This window comes from Talaromyces marneffei, chromosome 1 (assembly GCF_009556855.1).
Source record: "Talaromyces marneffei chromosome 1, complete sequence".
NCBI classification, from domain to species: Eukaryota; Fungi; Ascomycota; class Eurotiomycetes; order Eurotiales; family Trichocomaceae; genus Talaromyces; species Talaromyces marneffei.
Window position 1 is genome coordinate 941,944 of NC_072348.1, and position 13,088 is coordinate 955,031.

At 49.0% G+C, this 13,088-nt stretch overlaps 4 protein-coding genes across 4 annotated transcripts; 3 read left to right on the top strand and 1 right to left on the bottom strand.

Moving 5' to 3' along the window:
* Window positions 1-65: 65 nt before the first annotated feature.
* EYB26_000351 (uncharacterized protein) lies at window positions 66-2,059 on the bottom strand (the record flags this gene model as incomplete). Its single annotated transcript, XM_054259668.1, has 3 exons — window positions 66-100; window positions 154-1,795; window positions 1,850-2,059. 3 exons carry the CDS (start codon window positions 2,057-2,059, stop codon window positions 66-68), a joined length of 1,887 nt encoding a protein of 628 aa, XP_054115643.1.
* A 1,767-nt stretch (window positions 2,060-3,826) lies between these two features.
* Window positions 3,827-5,360, top strand: EYB26_000352 (uncharacterized protein; the record flags this gene model as incomplete). The annotated part of the gene is made up of 2 exons (XM_054259669.1): window positions 3,827-3,922; window positions 3,984-5,360. The coding sequence occupies 2 exons, from the start codon at window positions 3,827-3,829 to the stop codon at window positions 5,358-5,360; spliced, it is 1,473 nt and encodes a 490-aa protein (XP_054115644.1).
* A 1,161-nt stretch (window positions 5,361-6,521) lies between these two features.
* On the top strand, window positions 6,522-10,092 carry EYB26_000353 (uncharacterized protein; the record flags this gene model as incomplete). Its single annotated transcript, XM_054259670.1, has 7 exons — window positions 6,522-6,653; window positions 6,733-6,777; window positions 6,833-7,048; window positions 7,116-7,536; window positions 7,591-9,102; window positions 9,155-9,906; window positions 9,967-10,092. 7 exons carry the CDS (start codon window positions 6,522-6,524, stop codon window positions 10,090-10,092), a joined length of 3,204 nt encoding a protein of 1,067 aa, XP_054115645.1.
* Window positions 10,093-10,674: 582 nt separating this feature from the next.
* On the top strand, window positions 10,675-12,964 carry EYB26_000354 (uncharacterized protein; the record flags this gene model as incomplete). The annotated part of the gene is made up of 5 exons (XM_054259671.1): window positions 10,675-11,191; window positions 11,293-11,838; window positions 11,914-12,081; window positions 12,139-12,307; window positions 12,367-12,964. The coding sequence occupies 5 exons, from the start codon at window positions 10,675-10,677 to the stop codon at window positions 12,962-12,964; spliced, it is 1,998 nt and encodes a 665-aa protein (XP_054115646.1).
* Window positions 12,965-13,088: the final 124 nt, after the last annotated feature.

Consider the following 13,088-nt stretch of genomic DNA (forward strand, 5'->3'; position numbering starts at 1 on the left):
ATTGAATATATGCCTTCAAGATTGGGTCGAGTCCGGCCCAGCTAATGATTAAGAAGCAGATAGATTTACCAGTCATCATCATCATCCTCTCTTTCATCATCTATAGAACAACAATTAGCATAATCACGTTACAAAGGCAAGATTAAAACATACCACTACCGCGAACCTTCTGTTTCCGCTTGTCTAGGGCATTCTGAATAGCACCCGCAAAGCCACCGGCAGGTGCTGCGCTAGGAGTTGATGCCGCTGCTTCGTTTGACCCTCCAGGAACCATTGCAGAACTGCGATCCCGTTTCTCTGTATCGTTAACTTTGCGCAATCCACCGCCACCTCTGCCGCCAGACGCTCGTATAGCTGCAAGAAGATCGTCTCGACCACCACCGCCGACAGAAGGTAAGGGGGGTGGTGCTGCTCCTCCAGGAGGCGGAGGAGGAGGAGGGGGTGGTGCCCCCGAGCTGGCTGGAGGTGGTGGGGGCGGAGGAGGGGGAGGAGGAGCACCGGACGAAGGAGGGGGGGGAGGAGGAGGAGGTGGTGGTGGTGGAATACCAGACGAAGGTGGAGGGGGAGGAGGTGGTGGTGGTGGTGGAGGAGCACCAGATGAAGGAGCCGGAGGGGGAGGGGGCACAAGACGGGTATTTGATGGAGGAAGCTGGGGAGGAGCGATAGGAGCTCGTGCTGGAGGAGGGGGAGGAATAGACGCTGGTGCGACTGCATGAGGGATTTTTGGTGGCAATTGAGGGACTTCTCGAGGCGGCGGTGGAGGTGGAGCATGCGCGGGACTGCGGCTTGGAGGTGCTGGAGGCGCCGAGACTTTACGTTCACCTTGAAAAGCAGGAGGGACACCATGACCCCTCGGTGGAGGAGGTGGCGATGCAGCTTCATCCATTGGTGTCTTTGGAGGCCTAGGAGGTGGAGGAGGACCAGGTGTTGCACCTGATGCTGCACGAGGCCTGCCAGGTGCCGTTACAGGCTGAGCAAACCTGCCTGCATCTGCAATGGGGGGCGGTGCTCGAAATCTGGGCCGTGGTGGTGATGGCTCTCGAGGCGGTGGGGGTGCAGGTGCTTCCGGCTCTTGGAGCGCTGGGGTGGCGTCTGCTCGTCGACGTGAAGGGGGTGGTGGAGGAGGACCTCTTCTACTACCACCACTGCCACCAGTGTTCTGAGGACTGATTGTAGCAACTTTCGGCTGTGGTGCTAACGCCGGGGGAGGTGGGGGAGGCGCTTTCGCTTTTTTCTGGTCTTCAGGTGAGGGAGACGATCGGTTAGAAGCATCAACAGCTTGGCTTTGAATGTATGATTTGATAAAACCCTCATTATCTTTGATTTGTGCATCGGTGATACCCATCTGCCGCAGTTCCGCCAAAACACCTTGTATTTCTGGGTCCGTAAGATCTATTGAGGACGACTTTTCGTGCACTGGCGCAGGCGCAAGAACCGGAGGAGGAGGTTGTACTGGAGCAGCAATCGGTGGTAGTGTTGCAGGTATAGTTGGTGTTGCAATCGATGAACTTCTACCGAGAAGGCCGCTAAATAGTGAACGGCCGGACTTTCCGCTGGATACGGGCGCCGGTCCTTGTCCGCGCGTCGAGGCAAATGGGGTGGCTTTCGTTTCTTTGCTCGCATGCTTTTCGCGCTCGTGCATTTTTTTTAGAAAGGTCTTTGCCTCTTTCTCATCTGAGAACGACAAGGCTGCTGGACACTCCTCGAGCTCGAACGTGTGAAAGAAGACACGATCTTGGTTATAAGAAAAGCCATCGTAGATCTCTTGGTCCCAGAGTACTCCACGGTTCGCAGGCTAGTTGGTGTCAGTGTACCGTGTATCTTGGTCTACTCACAACTCCCGACTTACTGAAACATCCACAAGTTTGAGCCAAAATGTGTGACCAACCAGGTCATTTGCGATAACAGCTGCTCCCTGGAGACCGGTATATGTCCATTTCTGCGTATTGGGATGGGCAACGTATAGTCGCGCGACACCGACGGCGAGGATCTTGTTGCCCGGTTTTGGAACAGTCCTCTTGACCGTCTCCTTATCCGCGTCACTGAGAATGGACGGCATGGCGAGTAACTTGAGTTTTAAAGGTATCTATGTGAAGTAGGTGAAGATGTAGGTTGTTAGGCTTCCACTTAGTACCGCCGGTGATGCATCGCAATACAAGCACGGAGGGTCTTCGTTTAGGCAACGGTCGCAATGTTCATATGGATCGGGGTTCAGGGATGACGTGATTCACGCGAGTCCGATATGTGCAAACAGACGGTAGGTAGAGGGAGACTGAGGCGAGTCGTGGTTGAACAATGATAATGGTGACAATGAACAGGAACAGGAACAGTGGTGTTAGGTAGCTATTTTAGGGGAGGTCAGGTGGGTTACATAATAATGCCCAGTCCGCTAACTAACTAGTTAACTTAGGCACGGGACTTCAAATGTTTTAGTGGGGTCTCCGCAGCCTACATTAACCACCACGACACAACGACACACTCACAACGAGACAGACTTCGTATCCACAGTCATCTGTCGGCAGTGAGTCGAGGGCAATTCCATGTAACAAGGCTCCTTATACTCCTGCCACAAGCAAGTCATCCATGATGGGCGACTGAAAGTCAGAAGTTGATAGGGCTTACTGTCGACGAAGCCAACGACGTCATTGCGCCGCAGTCCCCGTACATAAACCGGGCACCCTCATGGAGCATCACCTTTGTAACATCACATTAACAAAAGAGACGTCAAGATTCTTTATACTGTGACTTCCAATGCAAACTCATTGCATATATCATCCAAGAATTTTCATGATCATGCCTGTCATGCCTTCTGAACCCCAGGATTTACCTCCTGGCACTTCCAGCTGCGATCAAACGCAATCCAAAGGAGCAACCAAGGCCTCTGCTCAAGATCACCTATCCAAAGGGCCTGTTATTCCCCACGGTGAGTATGAAAACTTGATATATATCTTTCGCGAACTTGATAAGCCATACTCATGATGTCCAAGAAATGCCACCGAAGGCTTCGCGCGAGGAAATCGAAGCCAAAATGAAGGAATTGAACCAGAAATGACGGTCCAGGACTGATAGTGTGGTTTTGCACTCAGAATATTTGTGACCATGTAGTTTATGTGCTATGATAATCGAGAAACCCTGCCAATTATAACGAAAATCAATTCTGCTCCTGCATGAGCGATATATGGAACCAAGGACGACCCTCTTGCTCATGGCTTCGCTGTTTGAGGCGACGGGTGATGGCATCTATGATAGGTCCCCCGATTAACGTAGTGAAGATTTCTCCGAGAGATATATCAATATAGTGTCACTTACTCGCCATATTGTGACGCCCAGAGATATTAGAACGTGGGGATGTCTCGATTCGATACTGTATAGTTCAGTTAGGTGGCACATCTTTCGAATTGATGGAGAAAAGTGCTTCGTTGTGGAAGCTAGCGGTATTTAAATAGCATCAAATCAATTGATTTCGCAAGTAATGACTACTAAACTCGTAAGGGGGTTAAGGCCGATTCCAAAATTCAACCCCCCCCCCAAGACCCCAAACCCTAACCCTGGCCATATACGTTGAGCTAGTCTTAATTAGTACTAGGGTCAACGTCACACGTCATGATCCCCGGGCTGGCCCATTAACATCAACATCAATATCAACATCGACGACAACAACACAACGAGAGCAACACACCAACAACAACGGCAGGACTGATTTTGTACGTTCCTGTCACGCACTGCTTTACGATAAATGGAAGAGCCCTCGTTATTCTGAGACGACAGAACAATCGATCATTTATATTTACAGCATACGGATAGGAGACCGATTGGAGTTGGCACAATGTCGGCAACTTCCAAGCAATCTCACGTTACCGCGTTCCTCATCTACTTGGTTTTTGTCTCAACCCTAGGACCCCTTCAATTCGGCTTTCATCTGGTATATACCCATAAGCTACTTATCATGATCTAAGCAGCTAATAGCATCTGGACAAATCTAGGCTGAACTGAATGCCCCACAAGCTGTCATTACCTGCGAGAAGAAGAGCATCACCTCGGCGTCATTTTCGACACGGCTTCCACAATGCCTACCAATGAATGCATCACAATTTGGGCTTGTTTCATCCATATACACAGTTGGCGGTCTTGTTGGGGCTTTGGTTTCGGGACCGTTAGCTACCCGGTCGGGTCGGATATTAGCATTAAGAGTGACTACGGTGTTCTTTGTTGTGGGCTCGGTCGCTGAGGCATTGTCCCCAAATATCGCTATCTTGAGTATTGGAAGATTTCTAAGTGGTGTCGGCGCCGGAGCATCGATTGTGGTCGGCCCAATCTACGTGTCTGAGATCGCCCCGCCTTCATCAAGAGGGTTTTTTGGCGCTTTCACTCAAGTCATGACCAACGTAGGAATCTTGTTGACCCAGTCTCTTGGGTATTTCTTCAGCAGAGACAGTTTATGGAGAATTATTCTCGCTGTGGGCGCTGGCCTCGGCTTGGCTGAATTTCTTGGCCTTTTTTTGGTGCCAGAAACCCCATCCTGGCTGGTCGAACATCGACAAGCAGATAAAGCGCGGCAAGTCCTTCAACGTATTCGCGGCAAGGATGCGGACATTGAAGAAGAGATTCAAACTTGGAAGACTGGGGCGCCTGAAGGAAATGGAGTTGATGAGGAGGAGGAGTCTTTGTTATCACAGCATACACATCAACCCTCACCTCAAGAACCGTCACAAATCACGATCTTGACCGTGGCTACCAACCCGAAGTATCGACCTGCTATTATTGCGGTTGTCATTGTCATGCTTGCACAACAGTTTACCGGTGTGAATAGTATAATCATGTACAGTGTCTCGTTGCTTCAAACTACTCTTCCGACAGCCGCTCCGTTGTTGGCGGTCATTATCTCTGTCCTAAATCTTGTCGTCACCCTTGCGTGCTCTCCTTTACCAGACAAGATCGGTCGAAAGACCTGCCTTTTACTTAGTATTGGTGGCATGGGTTCAGCGTCGGTGCTGCTGGCGATTGGCATTTCAGTCGGCCAGAAGATTATATCCGCACTAGCAAGTCTACTCTTCGTCGCTAGCTTTGCGGTTGGACTAGGCCCTGTACCCTTCATTCTTGCTTCTGAACTCGTGGGCTCTGAGGCAGTGGGGGCCCTCCAGAGCTGGGCATTATCTGCCAACTGGATTGCGACATTTATAGTTGCTCAATTCTTCCCCATTCTCAACGCGGCTCTTGGGGGAAAGGGCCAGATATACTGGATCTTCGCAGCCCTAGCCGGCGTCTTTGGTCTGCTCATTTATCTCCGCGTTCCCGAGACGAAGGACAAATCCTCATCAGATGAAGTCTGGGGTCGGGTTGACGAACGACGTATAGATTAGTTCTGATACGCAGAATCTATTTTGTTGAATGTAGCATCCGGCAGCGAATGTTCAATCATCCACTTCACCCCCCTTAGTTGCCACTTACGAGATCGAGACCCATGACTTGCATGGATGGCGCGTCGATTTTACTATTTGGATAAGTAATGCGTGGGCTTCTTAGGAGTTAACGTTGATATCATCGCCCGTCAAAGTGGCCCAGCCTAGTAGTATATACAATGGAGTAGTACTGCACTATACGTATTTAATGCTATTTACTATGTACTACAGACGTACTCTGGAGTAGTAGAACGATCTGACCAGTGTGACGTAGACTAAGTCATATATAGCCGATACTCGCCATGGTACAAGGAAATATGCACAACATTGCACTTAATCTCCGGTACAGGGTGCGGGTTCTTCTGCATCCGAATCTTCCGTATCGATCATCATTTTGTAGTGAACAATTTTGTTCCTGGTTGGGTCGAATTGCCGAGAAAACAGGCTATGCTGCGAGCAATGTTGTATCGACCATGATTTGCTAGATGACCCAAGGATTATCTGAAACAAAATGACGCGGATCGTGGCCGGCTACCTCTTTACTCCGGTAGATGTGAAGAATAAACGACCGATTGCCCGTGTTGCCGAAGTATCGACGGTGTACTCAGCTGGCAAGTGGAAACGTTGAGAGTAAGAAAAAGGTTGTTGTTCCTGTCTCCACCCCGCTTGGCTTCTCCGCCAACCTTACCTAGTGACTTCCTCCCCTTCCATCATTACCCATTTTCTTCCCCTCATCCAGCCACTTTGGTGTTGCTGGTACCTCGTCCTTGAATTTCTATATTATCGCCTTTCCTTCTTTTCGAATTGCCATCATGTTTAGTCGCATCTTCCCACGATCCACGAATTGAGTGAGCTCATCAACGATAATCATAAATCGCACGTCAGCTGCTGGCCAGCAGTCACGATTGCTCCCGATCTCACTCAGATTGCCGCGAACCACACAGCAACACACAGCACAGCAATTGCTCTTGGTATCCGACGGTAGGGCCATCGAAGATCTGCCTTGCTAGTTTAGTCCCTGCGCCGTCGTCATCGCTGCGCTGCTTTTATTGCTGTTATACCACCCACTCCAGATTCGTATAATAATAAAAAGGCTTTACCCCACGTTCACTCCAGTTGGCCATGGTTCGTCTACCACTGCCTCAGCGCTTCATCAGCTCCAAGAGCGCAACTCCCATTCAGCAGAGTCGAAATCAAAGTCCATTGAGGTCGCCAATGGACTCTACGCTGACACTCAAGGTCAATGTGATCAAGGTACGTACGGCTGAACAACCTCAGTCTGGCGTTGCCCCTCTGCTCGTTGATGTCAAGTTAACATGCTAACGATCATTAGGGAAGGGACTTAGCTGCAAAGGACAGAGGTGGCACGAGTGATCCTGTAAGTCTGGTCCGTCGTTGATTGTGCGCTTTGGCTCTGGCTGACACCCAAAAAGTACCTGGTCGTGTCTCTGGGAAGCGCACGCGAGTCGACTCCAACGATCAGCAAGACTTTGAATCCTGATTGGAATGTTACCTTTGACCTACCCATTAGCGGGGTACCTCTCTTGGAGTGTGTCTGCTGGGACCGTGATCGCTTTGGGAGGGATTATATGGGAGAATTCGATATTCCATTAGAGGAGATATTTGCCGAAGGTGAAACTCAACATCAGGTACATTCCATTCATACCTGCGATTTAAGCACCTAAATATGAATTGAGGGTAACTCATTTATTCTAGGCAAAATGGTACACATTAGAGTCCAAGCGGAGACGGCGCAAGAAGAAGGAGAGTATAGTTTCTGGTCAGATTCTCATCCAGTTTTCTCTGCTCGACACTGCCAATCTCGGCGCAAACCCTGCCGATACCTACCGAAAGTTCAGATCTATCGTGTGCGCTGTAGAAGAAGAAGAAGACGATACAGCGCTGGAATCGGTCGATCAGGATGAAAACGACAAGGATGAAGAATCTTCGGACGAGAACGATGACCCAACCAAATCCGAAGTCGTTGAAAAGCGAAGGCGTCGGTTGCGTATCGCACGACTTAAGCGCAAATCTCTTGCCGCGAGAGCATATCAATTTTCAGGTGCCTCGAATGGCGTTCAAGGAGTCATATTTCTCGAGATCAATAGGATCAGCAACCTGCCGCCAGAGAGAAACAGTAAGCAACACTTCTTGGACCGGCTGGGAGAGACTTCAAAGCTGATTCATATAGTGACTCGAACCTCCTTCGATATGGATCCTTTCGTAGTAACGTCACTGGGACGAAAGACTCTTCGTACGAGAGTCATCCGTCATAATTTGAACCCCGTCTATGACGAAAAGATGGTGTTTCAAGTCATGAAACACGAACAGTCGTACACCATGAGCTTCACAGTGGTTGATCGTGACAAATTGTCTGGAAATGATCTTGTGGCAACCGCCGAGCTCCCGCTTCAAACACTGATAGCAGCTGCTCCAGAGGCCGATCCCGAGACTGGCCTATACAAGCTACAGGAGCCATCTAAACCAGGTCAGCCATTGCAGTCTCAAAGGTCGCGCTTCCGGTTGCCCATGTCGCGCTCCAACTCTGCAAGTAGCCTGGGCAAATCATCGAAACCAACTTTATCATCTCAGTCATCCAGCCCTTCACTTATTACCACACAAACTAGGTCTGATCAATCTCTCCCTACCCCTCCTACTAGCGTCCCTTCCGAGATGAGTAACCCACTTCTTGACGTCCCGAGCATCAGCAATCTTGCACCAAAGATTGATGAAACACCCCCGCCGCCCCAAAGCTCTCCGGATAGCGAAGATCTAAAGACATATACAATCCCGCTTCTGCTGAAGAACAAGGAGCGGTGGGAAGACAAATACTCTCCGGAACTCTACATAAAAGCAAAATATATGCCGTATAAAGCTCTTCGGCAGCAGTTTTGGAGGGTCATGCTCAAACAGTACGATGCTGATGACAGCGGTCGGCTTAGTAAAATAGAACTCACAAGCATGCTTGATACGCTTGGGTCGACTTTGAAAGAATCTACAATCGATAGCTTCTTTAGCAGGTTCTCTGCTGAGAACGAGTCCGGCGAATTTAACGATTTGACCTACGATCAAGCCGTGATATGTTTAGAAGATGCTCTTCAGAAGGTACAGAAGAGTAGCTTTGGTAGAGTTGACTCCAAGCTTCGGAAACTAATACCAGGCTCTCTATCTTCGTCCGGGGACCGTAGCCCAGACACTTCTTCTGGCGCGGATGAAACGACTGATTTAGAGGGTGCAGATGGTCAACCACAGCAACTGGATTTGTCCGAGTTTCCGGAGGGAGAGCAGCCGTCTCCAGGATATGGTGAACTCGTACCTGATGACCTTGCCGACGAACGAGGTGAAGAGCATGTCATCGAAATCGGAGAATGTCCGCTATGCCACCAGCCACGTCTGAGCAAAAGATCCGACGCAGATATCATCACCCACCTTGCCACGTGCGTTAGTCAAGACTGGCGACAGGTTGATAACCTTGTCATGGGTGGCTTCGTCACTTCTAGCCAAGCACAGCGCAAGTGGTATAGCAAAGTCGTTACTAAGATTGGTTATGGTGGATACCGACTCGGTGCCAATTCAGCGAATATCTTGGTACAAGACCGCATCACTGGTCAAATAAACGAAGAGAAAATGAGCATCTATGTCCGTCTTGGTATTCGCTTGTTATACAAGGGTATCAAAAGCCGTGATATGGAGAAGAAGAGAAGTAAGTTGGATCTAACCAGGTAGTGCAGGCATTAACTAACTGAAACCAACAGTTCGGAAGATGCTCAAATCTCTTAGTATAAAACAAGGCAAGAAATATGACGATCCAGCATCTGCTAGTCAGATTGAAGGCTTCATCAATTTCCATCGACTCGACATGTCAGAGGTTCTGGAGCCAGTGGAGAATTTCAAAACATTCAATGAATTTTTCTATCGCAAATTGAAGCCGGGCGCAAGACCTTGTTCAGCTCCTGACGAGCCGAGAATCGTCGTCTCTCCTGCTGATTGTCGCAGTGTGCTTTTTGACCGCATCGAAGAAGCTACTAAAATCTGGATCAAAGGTCGAGAGTTCTCTATAGAGCGTTTGTTGGGAAAGGCCTATCCGGAAGATGTTTCACGTTATAAAAATGGCGCTCTTGGGATATTCCGGCTTGCTCCCCAGGACTATCATCGCTTCCATATTCCAGTGGACGGAGTCCTTGGCACTCCTAAGCCCATCGAAGGTGAATACTATACAGTGAACCCTATGGCTATTCGCTCTGCGCTCGATGTCTATGGGGAGAATGTTCGAGTACTAGTACCCATAGACTCTGTCTGTCATGGTCGGGTAATGGCGGTATGTGTTGGTGCCATGATGGTTGGAAGTACCGTGATTACTCGCAAGTCCGGTGAGAAGGTATCTCGTGGCGAGGAATTAGGATATTTTGCATTCGGTGGCAGTACAGTTGTGTTGCTCTTCGAACCTGGAAAAATCAATTTTGATAGTGATCTAGTTGATAACTCCAAGGGTGCCCTCGAAACACTGGTAAGTGACATCAAGACCAACATCACGGCCGTCATCACTAACACCGCCTGTCTTTTACAGATCCGTGTAGGCATGTCCATTGGCCACAGCCCAGATGTGCCTCAATTCGAGCCTGACGTGCGGCAAAAGGAGCATGAGATCTCCCAGGAGGAGAAAGAGGAGGCTAACCGCAGGATCGTGGGTTGATTGTCACCCGCGAGACGTGATTAGTATATAGAGATAGATAGATATATATATTTTATAGCCATTACTGAATGACTATCGAGGACATGTTATGCCGTGCACGCATGACATTGCATTTCATCCCATTGCAAGTACTTTTAGGTAACTACAGCTACAGTAAGAGTATCCTCTAGTTAATAAAGACTTAAGAGTCCCCTCGTGTCACAGTATGCACACTAGCCCTGGATGGGCTTAGTGGGCCCCACACACAAGGTTGTTTTGGTCGTTTGGCGTGTTTACAGTTGGGCAGGACAAGAAGCGCATCAATTCCATGCAATAGTTAGTTATATTGTTCAGTTCAGCACCCTGTTTCATTCCAACGACGGCGAACTTCTCACCAGCGTTGTTGTGTTGTGTTGTCCGCCGTTAAGCCAGCTGATTGTCTACTCGTGGTGGTGGGGTCGATCATCGAATCAGAAGCTTTCATTCTGGGCGCGTCTATCTTCGGAAGCGCGACCCGTGCTTTTCAATCCAAGTTACTCACTCACTCACCAGCGAATTTCGAACAATTTGCGCACGAGAACGGAGTTACGAAAGCAGTGTTGAATGCAGGAGGAAGAGGTACTACGCAAAGCACTGCGAAATACGATTTGTACGAAGGAGGGGCGTGAGAGGATCATAGATCCGCTGAAGACCACGGACTGTCACGATCGCGCAAACAAGACGACAACGAAAACAGCAGCCTGGCGACTTTCACGAGAATTTACCGCTTTTCGCGTATGCTTCAACGAACCGAAAGAGACGGGTGGACTTGATAGTTACGGAATCGGCTCCTCAATTTATCTCGGTTCGACGCACATCGAATCACCTGATATGACCACCGCGGTCTTGACAGCAACATCCACAAGGACCGCGCGCCGTGAACCTCTGAAAGTGATTGATATGGCGGCGTCGCAGGGCCGACCTGCGTCGTCGTCGTCAGCACGCGGCAATGGTGAAAAGGGAAGAGGCACACGAACCAGCTCGCGCTTGAATGCAAAGGATGACGGCGACGATGAGGGCGCTGCTCCTCCGAAATCAGCACAAGGGAGACCTGTACGAAATGCATCGAAACGAAATGCCGGTAAGTTTTGAGATTTCGTATTGTGCTCGGGCAACCTGGAATGGAACCCATACTTATCATTTGCGAAATGGTCACTAATCTTGAGGTTTCTGGTTATATAGCTGAGTACGATGAAGATATTGGAGGGTTTCAATTTTCGCGGGCGACGACCAAAAAACTAAAATCGGCGCCAGCTTTAAATGGGGTCACAATAGAAGAGCCAGTCATGCACTCGCCACGAAGAGGACGCCCACCGAAAACGCATACAGTTCAGCCAGCCGAAGATGTGCCATTAGAGGATTCTGGGGCTAGCACAAAAAAGACCAAAGCCACAAGAGGACGGCCAAAGAGAGTGTCAGTCGAACTGCAAGCTGAAGTCTCCAGCAAACAAACTCGAACACGCGACGAAGAGCCTCCGTTCCCTATAGAGAAACCTGCAAAGAAAGGCCGACCAGCCAAAGCGAAACCTTCTGTGGATATCAGTTTGCGATCACCCGAGCCTTCTCAAGGCGCTACTTCAAAAATTGCTTTGCCTGTTGCAGATACGCCTGTCATACGACGAAATAAGGAGATGAGAGAAGGACGAGGCGGGAAGGGACCAAGAAGAAATAGTCTGGGAATGAGAGGTCGAAGAGCAAGCTCACTGATAGACTCAGGAGCATCAAACGGTGCGAACCCATATTCCGAGGCGCAAAGGAGCTTTATCCTACATACGGACAATTCTGCTAACATTTTTGGCGCAGCACTTCCGCATAAAGAGGTTCCAACCTCCGAATTTTATAAACACATCGCAAGCGATGGACTGCCAGAACCGCGCCGGATGAGGCAGTTGATGACGTGGTGTGCTACTCGTGCATTGGATGATAAACCATCGGGTTCTCGTTCTGAAGATGACAGCGCCAGATTAGCAGGTATGTTTCTTGTGCATAGATTAAAAATTATGGCAAGGAGGTTCTAATGCCTTTCAGCCCGAGTTATACAAGAAGAGTTACTTCAGGATTTTGCAAATAAATCCGAGTTGACGAATTGGTTTGCGCGAGAAGATGCACCAGCCCCTGCAGTCATTGTCAAGAAGCCGAATCCGAAGAATGTACAGAATGCGGAAAAGATTAAAGAGTTGGAGGAGCAAATACGAAAGTGTGTATTTTTCACAACTGCGCTTCCGTTTCTCATCGTTCAGTGCTAACTACGGCCAGATTACAAAATGAGAGACACGCTCTCAACGCCTTACTGCGGCAGCCTTCAATACCAACACTCGAACCGCCCCCCAGCGATCAGACAGCGAAAGGCGACTCTACTTCAAAGAACCTACTAGTCATTGATGAATCGATATTAGAGCCCTCTCAGAGATCGATAATGACTACTCTCGCACCCCACAGCCTTCGAATAGTCCGTGAAGGGAAACCAACTGATGATAAAATACCTCCTACATCAACTACCAATCCAGCTTTACCGCCTGCCACAATATCCCGCAGACTATCACGTATTACTTCATCCCTAGCTCCGACACTAGACGCCTTCGCGTCAGGACTTCATGATATTGACCTTTACCGGTCTACGGCAGATCGTCTTTCCCATCAAATGCTGAAAGTCTGTTCTGATCTTCTTGAAGAGCGGGATAATCTAATAGCAAAGAGAATACTTGAAGTCGATACTCAAAACAAAGAGGACGAGGATAAGGATGGTGACCGCAAAGGTACTCGCCAAATGGCTTTACGGACACGACAAGCCAGACAGCAAAAGGAGGATATCAGTCTAATTCTAGGGGCACTAAGTCGTGTGGAAAGGAGATGAGAAAAGGATAGAGAATAGGGCTGCACATAAGTTGGAAGTTTTTTGTTGAACCATCTATTTCTCTTTCTCCGAACTTGATATGATACCAGGTTACAGGCGCATTACATCGCATATTGTTGTCTTC